Below are 15,280 nucleotides of genomic sequence, written 5' to 3' on the forward strand. Positions count from 1 at the left end.
ACTGTTTTCCATAGTGGCTGCACCAGTTTACACTAGGGTTCAAACATAGGTTTTAATCATTGATATTCAAGGTAAGAATAACATTTTGAGTATTTAGAAGGTGTTAAACACTAATAATTTTGGGAAGCCTTTCTGTATAATTTTGGATAAAGATTAGAGGGGTTTTGGTAAAAAGAAAGAACACCAGAATACATTGATTTAATTCATAGAATACATGCCAAAATACTAAAATTTATTTTAAAGTGAAATTTGATATTTTATGGTTAGGAGTGTTTAACCTTAAGAACAGTTTTGTAGCAGAAACATATATGCAAATTTTATCCTGATTTTCAGTTTCTCACAGGGCCTTGAAAATGTGTTCTGTCTTAAGGATTATTGTTTTGAAAAACAATGTTTTTATGAATTGTGCGTTAAATGATTACACCTTTTCCAGGTTGCATAATTTAAAAATTTCTTTTTCAAAAAGTTTGTTTTTGTATTATGAACATGTAAAGAAGTATTAATTATTTGAAGTAGTTTTAATACTTTTTTTTTTAACTGCTGTTGTGGATTATTGAATTCTTTCACTGAGGCACAGTCTGTATTCCTAAGATTATAAGTACTTACAAGTACTAATACTAAGAAGTGGGAATTACTTTTTGTATTCTTTGGTAACATTTTCATGTAGGTATTGTTTTAGAAGTGCCTAGTGGTCTTCCCTTAATTTACCTTGAATTCCTTTAATTTTCCTTGAGTTTTAAGAAGGATGAGGAGTGTATTCTGTTTAGACTCTTTTGTAGTCTATAAAGGGCTAATGCTGGAAAGAAACTTCTTTCAACCTATAGCATTAATCAAGACATGGTTGAAATGCTGTTTATTTAAGAATAAGATTCTAGATCTGGATTATTTCATTCCTCGAATATATGCAGATAGAATTTAGTCGCTGGTATTTAAAAGAAGGCATCATTCCCTCACTAAAGGTAAATGTGTTTTCTGATAATCTGTCTATAGACTGCTTCTTGCCTATTTTGTGCTAATTCAGTGTTCTAGGACATTAGATACCTAATCATTTTAAGAGAATTTAACCAGTAGATTTGACTGATCTGGTTGTTTGAGCCATTTATTAGGTAATAGTAACTCATAATTATATTGATGCATATTTGTGTGCATTATTAAAATTAAGTGTAATAAAAGCCCAAATACAATTTTAATTTAGAACACAATGCAGTGAAATTAAAATGTTAAGATTAAAAAAAATTTAATATTTTGCATGAAGTGTTTTGTTTTGTTTTTTTCCCCCACTTAGAAGTAGAATAAAGGATTTTGTCATTTTAGATCTCCAAGAGAAAAGCCTTGTTTTTTTGTTACCAATTCAGAGGAATGAGCCTAGTTTCAAGGGTGTGTGTGTGTGTGTGTGTACCCACCTTCAGAATTCTGTAATAATTAATTTTGTATGTTTATTAATATTATAGTTGACAAGTTTTTGGAGACAGATAACTGCAGTAGTATACAGGGATTTTACTGGATTCAGGTCATTAATATAGTATCCATTCATTGAGTCTTAAATATATGTAAGAAAAAAAGTTGCCAACAGATAAACCTAGTTAGGGTGATTAAATTGGAGGGAAAAGATTCATTTTATTTTAATTGTCCGTGAAAGGTTTTAAACCTCTTGGTTGTTTCACTAGCAGACTGTGTAAAAAAATATACAAGAATTTATTTTGCTTCATTGCTTTTTGTCAGTCCCTACTGGTATGTAGATTTGACAGCAAGGGTCTCTGAATATAGATCTTTCTCAATTTACATAAGATTTATTACTTAAAATTTGTATGCAAGCCCAAATATTAAAAAATGAAATCCTTTAAATCTGCTTGTTAATGAAAGAAGTGATATAGTGAATCCTTTTGTTGAGCAAACAGAGCACCCCAGATTGATATTACTAATAATTTTTACTTTTAATAGCAACTGAATTTGTCTAATGGTACAGTTACATAAAAGTTATAGGAAAGATGGCATACAGACTTTGTTGCTATCATTTATTTAGAATAACAAATTACAGGCAAGTTATCGTACAGAAGGTGACCTTTTAAGTAATTTTACCCATTCTGTTTTGTTTGGCTTATACTGATTTCCCTTTCTCCAGTTTGTATTATTTAAATTGTGTAGTGAGGGCACATGGCAGAAAACACAGTATCCAAACAATTTCAGCAAATTTATTAAAATGTATTTATTATTAAATTGTTATATAAAAATTGTTCTCAAAGAAAAATTCTTCTCAAAATCCTCTCCAGAAATGGCATATATGCCCTCAATCATTGTAGAGATAAGTAATTTGTATTTTAAATTTGTCTATAACAAATTGAGTATATGAGTTGTAAACTAGCATGAAGAACTTCAGAGTTTCTATATGTACTTTTAATTGTTTTCTTGATTTCTAATTTTAATTCCTCTGAACTTTAGGAAAGTTAGTGGGGATTGAAACCACATTTAGTTTACTGGTATTACTGAGTTGGTCTTTTCATATTAAATTACCACAACATAAAATAGAAGACATCCTAAAAAATGAAAGAATAATAATTCATGAGGAAGTGTATTCTTTGGTAACAAAGTCTTATTCATATTATAACTTTAAGATTTGGGAAGAATGATATTAAATTACTGTGATTTTTATTTTATTGCATTTTCTTTATATCTTTTAAATGACTGTGCGTTTAAAATGTAACAACTAACCTAGATAAATAAAAATTTTAAAAAGGAAATGTTTCTTGTTACTCTGTTGAGGACAGTATTGTTATATTAGTGATTCCCTACCAGTTAATTCACATTAGGTGTTCCTGAGTCAAGAAACCTGCTTTTCTATAATGAAGTCAATGGTATTAGCTTGTAGTTAATAAAACTAATAGAATTTACATGTTTTGGGGATAATTTTCATTTTTTTTGTAATTGGTATATTGAAAAAGAAAATAACAGAATACCAATATTAACATAAAAGGCCAGGATTCTTTTCCTTGATATGTCCTAAATTATCATGTTAAAAAATTGAGGAATATTTTGAAAATAACAAAATTTAGACTACTTTGAGGAGTAATTAAAAAGCTGGAGTGGATGAATCTGTAGCAGGGTACATAGACATGGGGATGTAGCCAAAATCGTATCTAATTTTTGTGTTTTTCCTTTATGTATATAGTGCAGATATTTGTTTTATTCTCTGTAGATCTGAATCCTCAAAGCAACAGGTCACAGATCTGCCCCTGAAATTGAAAGATAAATTGAAAGATCATGATCTCTTCCAGTTCTGTATTTTTAAGTTCTGTCCAACATCTAGATAAATTACACAAGTCATTTTTTTAAGTAACCCCTTGATTCAGTTTTCCCAACTATGTATTAGTGATGAAGCATTAAATTTAAATTGTTTTTCTTTCTTGGGATCAACTTTTTAACTACTCTGATAATCTTAAATATTTGCTTTTACCTCTTCTTTGATTCTTTCAAAATTAACTCTTCATCAGTATCACAGGTAACTTCTGGGTGGACACAATGACCTGTCATTTACCAGTATGATATAAGGACAGATGTAGTCCTTAAAACTTTATTCCAACCTTGGAATCTTCATAACACCTAAATTTTTAGTAATTGAGATGGGTATGATGAAAAAAGTACAAAATAGACATTGATTCAGTTGTATTTTTAAAAAGACTTAATTCCCAAACAAAATTTCAGTGCATATTGCTACATTTCATTTCTATTTACCCCTATCTTCTCAGACTTTTTTCTTTTTACTAAAAGAGCTTTACGATGTTATTCTGAAGAAAATATACACAATGCAGTTTTTGGTATTTAAAGCTTTTTTTCTAGATATGGCACTTTTCTATATAGATTTTTGTCTTTTCTGGTTGATGTAATTAATCACCTTTTCTAAGAGATGCTTTGAAAATGACTGCTTTCTATTTTTGCAAATTGTTCTATGTATATATTTTTATTGTTTGATAGTAATAAAAATACAGCATAAATATTCTTGTACTTTTTCTCATTTGCAAATGTAAAGTGACATCTTGGTGTAAATGGTTTGTAATGAAAAAGGTGTTTTTTCTTGGATAGATTCTCCTCAAATGCAAATTCCTTTCTGCAACTCTTGAGGGCAGCCTTTTCCCTCAACCCCACACCTCATTTAACGACACCTATTCCCCTCACTTGGCCTCCACACACCCAGTCGGCCTTCCTAGACACTTTGGCTAGGTAAGTGCTAAGAACTCTTCTTTCAGGTGTAATTTTTTTTTTTTTGAATCTCACTATCTGGATTAAGGCTGAGTGTGATTTCCACCCTTTCCCCCTTTCTCTTAATGTTGTAGATAATGGCACTGGGCCTTTTAATGAAGAGGCTGACAGAGCCTGTATGGGGTTCTTTGGCAGGAACAAGATAGATTTTCCCTCTCCTACTGAGGGATCTTTGGATGATGGCTGTATGTAGTAGGGAGGAGAGAAGGAATTTTCTCAGAGCTTTATTGTATATTACTATAACCATAGAAATGGTCATCGAAGGGGCAAATCAAGTACTGGTTCATTGCCCCACCTTTCCTTGGGCCTAAGACAGCAACAGAGGAGTGATGTTTCCAGGTATTTCAGGGATACAAGAGGAATTCCTGCTTCCTAGATCTAGATTTCCTACTGGGAGACTGACAACATTTGTGTTAGTGGAAGGGCTCTGTAGGCAAGGATGATGCTAAATATGAAATAATCCAAACTGATCTCTCTTTTGCTTTGAAACACTTGTATATGAATGCATCCAAGCTGACATTTCACGTCAAACAAAAATAAAAACACAAAAGGCACATTTGCGATGATCTGATTAACTCCAGCAAAGCATTTACTTACCAAGTTGGGTGAATCTATGACCCATGTAAGGCACCAGCCCAGGCAGTGATGTTTTCTCAAAGCTTTCTGCGTGTTGCGTACAGCAGAGTTTACATGCAAAGATAAGCAAACAAATAATGAAGTAGGGCAGGTGCTAATTATAATGAAAAGGTGGGGTGATGGACCAATATTTGAACTTCTGTGTTCTGTGTTACGTCTTCTTTAACCCTCACCATAACCCTGTGAAGAAACTGAGTCATACAGTTAAAGAAGCAATAGGCAGGAATTTAACCTATGTGTTTGCTGCCAAAAATCTGTGTGTACTTCCTATGCTGCTTCCTCCCAGTCTCATCCTGTATATTCCTGGTTCCCTCAGCAAGGAGAACAACTGTAATCTGTTCTGTTTCCACCTAACAAGGACTCAAGTTTCTCATCCTTAAAATGAGAGTGGTACATTTTGTAATTACTTTGTATAGTTTCAAAATTTTGTGCTTTTGATTGTCAAATTTGAAAGGAAGGATTTGTCAGGGTTAAATGTAGTAAAGGATGTTAGGTTTTGCTTTGTTTTTTGTTTACATGATTCATATTGTTTCCATGAGATGTCTATAGAAGAAAACATGTTTCACTGAAAGAAAACTAATTTATAAAATTAAACATTTGATGACAACAATATAGAAGGTTTAAGGTCGTAAAAGTGTAAATCTCATTGTCAGGAATGTGTGATGACACAGATACATCTACATTTTGGTATTTGAAAAGTTAGAACCTATTTATAGGCTAGGAGGTCAGTAAGAAGGTACAAACCTATTTCTAGCATAAAATGGATGAGTTGATGTTCTTACATACAAAAAGTAGTCTTGATTGCTGGACCTTTAAGTTTTCTTGCCTTGTAATTTGTTACAAGCAGCAAAATTTCAAACTATTCCAATCAGGAGGAGAAATAGCACTTTGATTAACCACAGACCACGTAGTAGTTATTAACTAATTGTGTTAAATTTACCTTTGTAAGAATGATACTTTAATGATTATAGAAAAACTATTGAGTTCATTATTATAAATTTTTGTTTTAAGTTTCTAATAGTGACCACAGCAGGTAGGAGAATGTGGAGTTTGGATAACCTTAAATATTGTAAAAATGGAATGTGCTTACATTAATGACCAAATTGTAAATTGGAAATGTTTCCATGTGTAACTCTACTTGAAGTGACTCTTTGGATGTTTTTGAAAGTCAAAATATCTTAGTAGCAGTGCGATTGTTTAACAACATAGAGGAACAATCAAGTAAGAGGAGGGGCAGCCGCCCCCTGTGCCATCCTGCAATGAGTTCACAGAATCGTTCTGTTACTAGCATGCTGAGGTTTTCTAGCTCCTCCTCAGTGGCTTGATTCTTTTTTTTCTTCAAGAGATACTTCTTTTAAAAGACCAATAATATCACTCCAGGATCTTACCTGTCTCTTAATTCTGCTATGTAGCATGAGTCACGTTTTAAAAGAATATTACAAATTGTCACCATCAGTTAGCTAATATTCACTTAATAGTTCAAAGTCCAAGCCCTGGTGCTAAGTACATTAAACGTATCTTACTTAATCTTGGTTTGCTAATGATAAGTGTAAGGTGACCTTGGAATGCAGGGTCCCTAATTGTGGTTTCTTGGAAGACAAAGTTAGAAGGGCAACTATTCCTTTACTTTATTAAAGTTTGTATAGTATTGACTTGTCATCACTTGGATATACTGGAAATGAAAAATGACAGTGATAATCATTTGTTTTAACTGTTAACTGTAATTAAAATATGAAAATATTACTGTCTTTGTTTATAATGAATATAAAATTTAAGCTAAGCTATAAGGTGTGCTGTTTGGAAATATGGAAGATGCAAGAATGAAGCCAGATAACAAGTTTTTGCTTGTATTTCCTACTGATGAAGACTTTCAGACAAGTTATTTCCATGGGTAGGTGATATCACTCTGCATGTACACATACACTTAATACTTTTTTGCATGATTATACATGTAGGAGTGGTACAATTTTGACTTGACTGTTGACCTGTTGCCTTAATTTGGTAGTCGTGGTGGGGATGTGGGACAAGTGGCTGTGAGTGGTATTAGTGATAAAATTTAAAAATAAACCACTAATTTTTTGTAAACACAAAACACTTAAAAAAAATAAAGCCCTTTAAAAAATAGAACATTTGGTCAAATAGTCAATATTGTACTTGACCTTCATATTTGGATCCAAGTATTTGGATATTACAAAGTACCTTTATTCCATAGTAATCATTTTGAACTCTGACGAGAACTCCATAAATGATATAGCTTTTTTTTTCTTTTAAAAAAGAAAAACCTGAAGCATGAACCAATTTTTTTTTTTCCATTTGAACTAAAATCCATTACCAACTGATAACAAGGCCATACTGTTGAATTTTATGAACTTGATTTACCCTTTTGGGGGGAATTAGAAATTATTTTTAAGTAGTCAACTGAAATTGTCATGATCGTCAGAATTTCATGTTGTGACATGTCTGTTCTTTATACAGTGGCACTTAACAACTCATTTGCCTGTATGTTTGGTCATTTTTTTGTTTTAAAAATGTTGCTACATAAACCTGTGGTTTAGGAACATAGTTTTAATGGATAAATACCCAAGTATGTTCCATGTTTTATTCAGTGACAATTTACACAATGGATGTTTGTATTAAAACAATAATCTTTCATTGTGTTCTATTTTAATGATTCATTGGCATATGTATTCCTTCATAGTCAAGAGTTTCATAGAATAGGTGCGTTTAATATTAATTTGTTGGATAATATTTAAAAATCTTTATGGAAACACATAATTTGCCTGCAATTTGTAGTTGTTGGGGGGAGAAACAGCATTCCTTTATTTCTGCTTTTTTCTAAATTGGTGATAGTAGTAAGGGATGTGTTTCATACTTGAATGGAAACTTTATGCTTTTTGCTGATATATTAGAAAAATATTAGATTATCATTTTAAAGCATGTATCTGTTCTACAAGCATGAATATTGAGTTATTTTAACATGAATCACTACAGTGTAATTACTTTGGAACTTAGCTGCCCTTTTCCAGCTAGTTAATGTGGTTTAGAGGTAGAAGGGATCTCTTATTTTTTCCAGTAAGAACTTGAATATCTTCCTCTAAAATAACCCATAAGATGGCATATCATTCATTTCCTTGGAGTCTGAGCTGGTTGTCTTTCTCAGGGGAAAGAAAATATAAATATCCCTCACAAGACATCCAAAGCAAAATCCTGATATGGATTTTGTGAGTATTGTCTTTTTGTAGAATGTTGTAAAATGCGTAACATCCCTGATATTATAAAAGAGCTTTACTGGAAATAGTTAAGTCAGTCAAGTAGAGCTCTTAGTGTTAATCTTATTTCTTTAAAAAGTAGGAAAATATGTATTTGATTTTCTTCTGAATCTACTGGGGAGTTTTAGTATTAACTACTAAGAGAAAGAACTAGATTCATTCTCTTAAAAAATATTGAGTTTTAATAATTTGCATCTGTTTTTTCTTTAAAAAATTATTTTCACTTTCTCTGTGGAGTCTTCCCCTTTTTCTTAATCTTTTGCTCTTTAAGAGTATGACGTCAGTTCAGTGTAACATTGTTCAGTATAGTCTTGTCTTCTGTTCTTCCTCACACTCCTTTACCTCCTTCCCAAGTGTGTCCCTCATCTTTGTAAGCTTGGGTTATCTTTTCCACTCTCACACTGTGTACAGAATGTTAGATGTATAAAGTGCAGCTTTTCTGATCAGCAAGAATAAGATAAAGGCAACTGGCATTTAGAGGGCTCTTAGTTTCAGAAGTATTTTTCACCCCACAAGTTAGATACAAGTATACATTTTCTTTCCTCCCTAGATGGACCTCCAGTTGTAGCTCATTATGATATGTCTGACACCAGCTCTGACCCAGAAGTGGTAAATGTGGACACTTTACTGGCGGCTGCAGTAGTTCAAGAGCACAGTAATTCTGTAGGAGGCCAGGACACAGGAGCTACCTGGAGGACCAGCGGGCTTCTAGAGGAGCTGAATGCGGAGGCAGGTTGGTCTCCCGCCCTTTCCCCTTCTCTAATGGTGTCATGTGCATGTGTCCTGGTAGCTTGTTCCTTGTAGCGGGCCCTGCTGAGGAGAGCAGGCCAACCAGAGGCACCTGGCACTAGGTGATGGTGACTGTCCAGGGTGCCATTTGTAACCTTAACTGAAAAGGAGATTTGGGTAACATGTCATTCGTCTTTCCTAGTCAGGAGGAAGCCAAAGTGATAATATGTAAGACATGAATTGTAGGCATAGGTAGATTTCACTAGGCATATTTCTTGGTTAAAAATGCCTAACCTATGTAGAAACCACTCAGATGACCTGATACTTCTCGCTTGCCCTGTCCCATCTCTGTCTCTCAGTTATTTCCCTCACTTAACTGCATAGCAGCCTTGCACCTGGAGGAGGGGCTGTTATAACTTGCCCCATGGGGCTGTTCCTATGCAGTGCTGCATTTGCTTCCATCGCTCAGTGTGCAGTGTCACTGTAACTTCCTCTACCATAGTTCTCATATTTGTCTTTTCTAACCCTTTTCTTTCAGTTTCTGCCTCTCTTAGGAAAGTCTCTCTCCCTGTCTTGCATTACTTATCTTGGTTCTGTGATGATTCTTGAGCGATACTTATTCACTGAAAAACCCATTGCTATTACCTTTGAAACTCTTGCACAGTGAGTCCAAGCTTCCTTCAATATGTTTCTCAAAACTCTTTCAGCATTCTTTCTATTGTAATTTAAACCTTTTTCTAAAAGTACTAGTGCTGAAGTTTAAGAAAAGATGGGGAGGAGATTGAGAGACTGCTTATATAGTGTGTATTTTCTTACTTTCATATTATGGAAGGATTATAGTTTCCTAGTTAAATTATAAATTGCATTGACTTTTATGAGTGAATCTAGTAACTTAATCACTACCTAAAGTATATGGGAAATGAGTTTGTATTACAAAAATAACAATGGGTTATAGTTTAGAACATTTTATATTAAAATTGTTAGGAAATAAAAAAGAAAACAACGCCACAGATCATTGTCCTTAATTCTTCCTTTCATAATTTTTGATAGAAGTATATAAAAATCTCTTATTTGTTGATCTTCTAATTAATGTATTATGGCTAACTTTGGAGCAGGATCTGAATTTAATTTTAACTATGTTTTGACTGCTAACTGCCTATTTGATGTTGGATGAGCTGTTTCTCCTCTGAACTTCAATTTTTATATGCTTTGCCCAACAGGGGTCTTTTAAGGATTTATTAATATGTATAAGTACATTTAAAAGAATTAAGTAATAATACTTTATATCAAAGGAGAGTAGTTTGACCACATTTTGTGTAATATGTGTTTCTAAGTTTTATAATTTGTTCTGTATACTGGGTAGTTTATCTTCATTTTTTATCTATTGACAAATGATCCATTCTACTTTAGTTTTATTTCTCTGTTGCCTTAGTCTTGCCATTAAATGTTGACCACTTATAGTAAATTCTAAGAAAAACATAAATAATTCCTTTTTTTTTTTGCTTTTCAAATTGAGAATTTTAATATTAATTTAAGCCATATGGAATTGTTAATATCTGACTTTTTGACCTACAACAAACCCAGAAATTTCATATGATTCAACCTAATAATGCCAGGTTTGGAATCTTAAAATATCATTAAGGTTGCCAGTGTTGAGGAAAGCATCACATTTTCAGATGCAAGTAATTGTTAGCTTGATTATTTAAAACATCACTAGTCTTTGTCTGCTTAATTCTATATTTGATTGTCTTTTTGAATTTCAGCCCCACAGAGTTATAAAAAATATTCCACTCAGGTACCTACCGCTGTTCTTAAGAAATAAAACACGGCAAAAATATGTGAGGAGGGAAACACTCATGGCTTTAGCTTTGCTCCCTTTTCTTTTCCCCTTTCTATTCCAAAGCTATCCTGAATTTGGTATTTGATGTTTAGGATTACTATGTATTTCTTTATATTTTTACTGCATTTGTTATATATCTGTAAACAAGCCTGCTAATTGGTATTACATTGAAGGTAATCATTTATAACTTGCTTTTTTAGTTCAACAGTTTTTGAGCTATGTTCTTGTTAATAAGTGTGGTTCTAGTTCATTCATTTTTCACTGTTATTTAGTATTCCACTGTATGAATATATCATAATTGACCTACCCATTCTCTCGGACATCTAAGGTGGTATTCCAAATGATGCTGCCATTAACATTTCTTGTACATGTCTTTTAGTACATGCATGTAATAATTTCTCTAGGATATAATGGAACATATGTGTGTGTCAGACCATAAATTATGTGTAGATTTTTGTATATCATATGATGTGGTCATAACTGTTCAACAGATCCCCATGACATTTTCTTATGAAATCATTTATTGGCTCATTCAAAGGCTTTTTTCCCCCTAAATCTGGCAATGAAGGTATGTGAGTAATAAATAAAACTTAATACACTCGAGTCTCAATGTAATTGTTATAGTGGGAACTCATCTTGCAAATTCAAATATACTTAGTGTCGCAACAAAATGTTAAAAGAATTTATCCTCAATTGTCAGTTTATAGTTTGAGATGAACTATTATCTGTCAATTGGATGGTCATTCTTATGGTTTGCGTTTAAGGTAAATGTTCTAATGGTTAATCTGAGTCCTTCTTTCCCTCCCAACAAAATAAAAAGCCAGTCACTGAATAGACTACTCAGTGGTTAATCAGTAGCAGCTTATCACATCAGTTCTGCAGCCCTACTCCATTTAGGATCACAAACATAATCTTTGGAGATAGAATGCAAAATAGTTTTTACTGTTTAGTTTTAGTTTTAACCAAGGCAAAGAGTTGAAATTAGGAAAGCCCCTGGTCAACAAAAGACCTAAACTCTCCATTTCAACTCTGCCATCTGTTCACTTTTTCTTACTTGATGTTACCGCGTTTTCCCGAAAATAAGACCTAGCCAGAGAATAAGCCATAGCATGATTCCTCCAGAATATGGAGGGCACGCACCCCTCACATGAGGGGTTTATGACCAGTTTCAGGGAGAAGGGAGCCGATTCCACAAACTCCTTCAGCTTAAAATATTCAGTAGGCCAAGGTGCCATATTTTGGCACCTAAAATCATGCTACGGCTGATTTTCTGGCTAGATCTTATTTTCAGGGAAACAGTAGCATTGAACAGTATAGTAGGTGGCAACAAACAGCCTGGTTTTGAACCAACAGCCACTTACAAACTGTGTGACCTCAGGTAAATTATGTAAAGTCTGAGTTTTCCCTATTTACAAAATTGGGATAAAAACTAGTATCCACCCCAAAAGGTTATTGTTATCATTAAGTGAAATAACTTATAATGTGATTAGTATAGGATACAGAATACTGTAGGCCCTCGGGAATGCTGACCAGCATTATGTTAATATATTGATGCTGAAATAGACTGCATAAGGAAGTTTGTAATTTACTGCCCTGCCCTGGAATGAGTTGTTCTTACGACAGTATTTCTTAAACTTTGCCTGAGCAAGGAAATTACCTGAGGTGTTTACAAAAGTTCAGACTTCTAGGTTTCTCCCTAAAGGTTCTGTAAGTAGATCTGAAATGGAGTCTGGAAATCTGATTTTTAATAATTGCCCCCAGGTAACTCTTGCATTGGACATGTTTAGGAAGCTGTACCAATATATCTGAAAATGGCTTAATTTTTGTATATTGCTAATAATAGCTCACTGTAAATGTAGATAAAGCTAAGAGAAGCAGAAGTCTGAAGTTCTCTTGGTGTGGAAGTCTTAACCATTGTGGTAAACTAAATTTATTTAGAGTGTTTTTCCCCCTGGGAAATTAAAAATTTTGAACAAAGGATCTCATTTTTCTATCAGCCTTCTTGTCAAGAAGGTAGGCTATGAACATTTTCCATTCTTAAAACAGGGATGTTAATCTTGATTTGTCTGTTACACAAGCTTAGTTGTATGTAGTGCAGAGAAACAAATCTTGGGTTTCCTGTTCTTACTGTAGGGCTTTTTACAGTCAGACCAGAATGGCCATGTTTCTGCGATTAGCACTTGGAAGTCAATGTCAGTCTTGTGAAGGATATCAAGTTTGGTCAGGTTCTTTTTGTTTACCGGCTTCATGTAGACCATACGATTTTAGACTTCTGCCCTCCTCTTCCACTTTTTAAAGTTGTTTTTAACATTCTTGTTGGAAAAAAACTAAACACAAGGTAATAATTTGCTTGTTTTAAAGCTAAATGAGTAGTGACTTAAGATATTACCCCGTTTTATAGCTACTAACCACTGTCATCCAGTATGTAATAATTTCCTTTAATGTACTGCAAATAGGCCCAGGACTAGTTCTTACCCAGTAGATTTGTAATGTAAAATGTAGTTACATTATTTCTTCTGAAGATGAAAATGTTTGCCATGATAATTTAGTTACTTTTTGTATGGTTCTTTCTGACTTACTGTTGAAAAGGTCTGTAGTAGGAGGACAAAAATTTAGAACTTTCTCATAGAGTGAAGTTATCTTTCCAACGAGCCACACAGGCAAAGACCTACACAGAGATAGCCAGCTGCCACATAGCTAAATATAAGTCCACTGATTTATTTCCAATGTAATGTATGATAATTGTGGTATTTACACTTTTCCTACAGGGCTTATTCTTGTCCTATAACAGGAATAGATTACAACCATGGACAGTATTTGAAGAACCTCATAGCATCTTTGGCTCACTTTTGCATATTCTTTAGGCAGTGCAATGCCATTGGATTCCTGTGAGGTCATGGGGAGGGGAGGCAGTGGGAATGGCCCAAAGGCCAGGGAATGTCAGGCTCTGCACAGAAGCTCCCAAAGGAATGTGTGACATACTAAAGAGGGTTACATTGAGAGGAAAGGATTCATTGCCTGGCTCTGAAATAGACAGAGGGGGCTGCATTCCTGGCTATTGGAGAATGCTTTCGTGTCTCTTAAAGAGCATGGCACCCCACAGATTGGTGTGGGTCTCAACTGACTTGTTATCTTGAGTGGCACATTTTATCTTATGGCTCTAACGGGAAATGTGGCAAAATTCTCACACCATTAGTCTATAGAGTCAACATCCACTAGGAAATTTGTAGTTAGCTCCTTATCACTTAATCCCATGTCCCTTATTTTAGCTCGTACTGATTTTTAGACTACGTAATAAAGAATATTGGCTACAAGAGCAGACCCTGATTTTAACTGATCAATTTTAGAACATTATACAAGTTCTCTAATAATACTAAATTCCAGCAGGGTTGGATTACAATATTTGTGGCCAAAATAGCACTGCCAAAATGGTTTGAATTGATCTAATAATGTGAAAGCAATATGTAAAATACTAGTTTCTAAATCCATAGTGGATGAATAAAGTTAGAAGAATCTTAAATATTGGTGATGGTTACCAGACTCTTTTTAAGATATAAAATTCTGAGCAAAACTAGTATAGTCATTTTTTCATTTCTTCCCCCTTCTTTAAAAAAAAAAGCAGAGTGATGATAGTTCCAGGTCTGAAATGAGACTGTGTAGGCGGTAGGGTCAGGATGAAGGAACTAATCAGTGAAGACTGGTTATTCAGAAATATTGATAACACACATTTCATGGAACATTCCACAAGTTGAAGTTATAAATTAGAACTATGGAGATAGAGCTGGGCACAGAAATACTAAGAATTAACTTACTCTGTCGTGTTGTTGTGTTTTCTTAATTACTGTTGTTTAAAAACATTGAGTAATCAAGGAGGAAGAGTTTGGTTATAGCAACTGAGACTCCTGCAATCTACCCTTTTAGTTTAGTTTAATTCAGTTAGCTTGTGTCCTTTTAGGATGGTAAGGCCTGAGGCCCTTGCTGAGAGTCTAACACAGGGGGTTTAAGTGTGTCTTGGGGCTTAGCTCCTTGCTTCTTAGTGAGTAGGCATAGAGAATTGGGGGGTGGTTATACATAAAAACAATGAGTATTCATGTAATAATGATAGTAGGACTTGAAGTGGACAGAGACGGAGGGTGGGAGGAGGGGGAAGAGAAACCAAGCCAGGTGCCAGTGATGTTTCATGATGAGTGAAACTGCCCCAGAGTCTGTATGATCGTGAAAGGGAAACATCCTGGGAGGTGTGGGCTGCTGGTGTTGGCACGTGAGGATGGAGGATGGTCAGTTACTGAGGAGCAGCTTCAGAGGGCTGCGGGGGAGGTGGCGTTTACAGGAGAGTCAGGTTTCCACAGGGAGGTGAAGAAAAGCTCATGCAGTTTTCCATGGAGCTGGCATTCCAGAGGGCAGTGCAAAAGTTGTAGGAAGATGAGTGGCTGTGGCAAAGGAGAGTAACATCCGAGTGGAGGATAAGGTGGGAGACAAACAGATGGGTCCAGAGGCTTGTATTTTGTGGGTGGCCAAGAGGGTGGAAATACAATGTTTTCCTTCTCATAAC

At 34.4% G+C, this 15,280-nt stretch overlaps 1 protein-coding gene across 4 annotated transcripts in view; it reads left to right on the top strand.

Annotated features, from left to right (window-relative positions):
* ARK2N (arkadia (RNF111) N-terminal like PKA signaling regulator 2N) overlaps positions 1–15,280 on the top strand; it is a 69,826-nt gene that overhangs the window by 40,774 nt on the left and 13,772 nt on the right. For 3 of the 4 annotated variants that reach the window (XM_019652732.1, XM_019652731.1, XM_019652729.1), the window contains exon 3: positions 8,710–8,892. The exons of the other annotated variant lie outside the window; for it this stretch is intronic. In XM_019652732.1, the coding sequence (XP_019508277.1) occupies positions 8,710–8,892 (183 nt within the window). The remainder of the gene's footprint in view (positions 1–8,709; positions 8,893–15,280) is intronic. 4 annotated transcript variants of the gene reach the window in all.

This window comes from Hipposideros armiger, unplaced genomic scaffold (assembly GCF_001890085.2).
Source record: "Hipposideros armiger isolate ML-2016 unplaced genomic scaffold, ASM189008v1 scaffold_186, whole genome shotgun sequence".
NCBI lineage: Eukaryota > Metazoa > Chordata > Mammalia > Chiroptera > Hipposideridae > Hipposideros > Hipposideros armiger.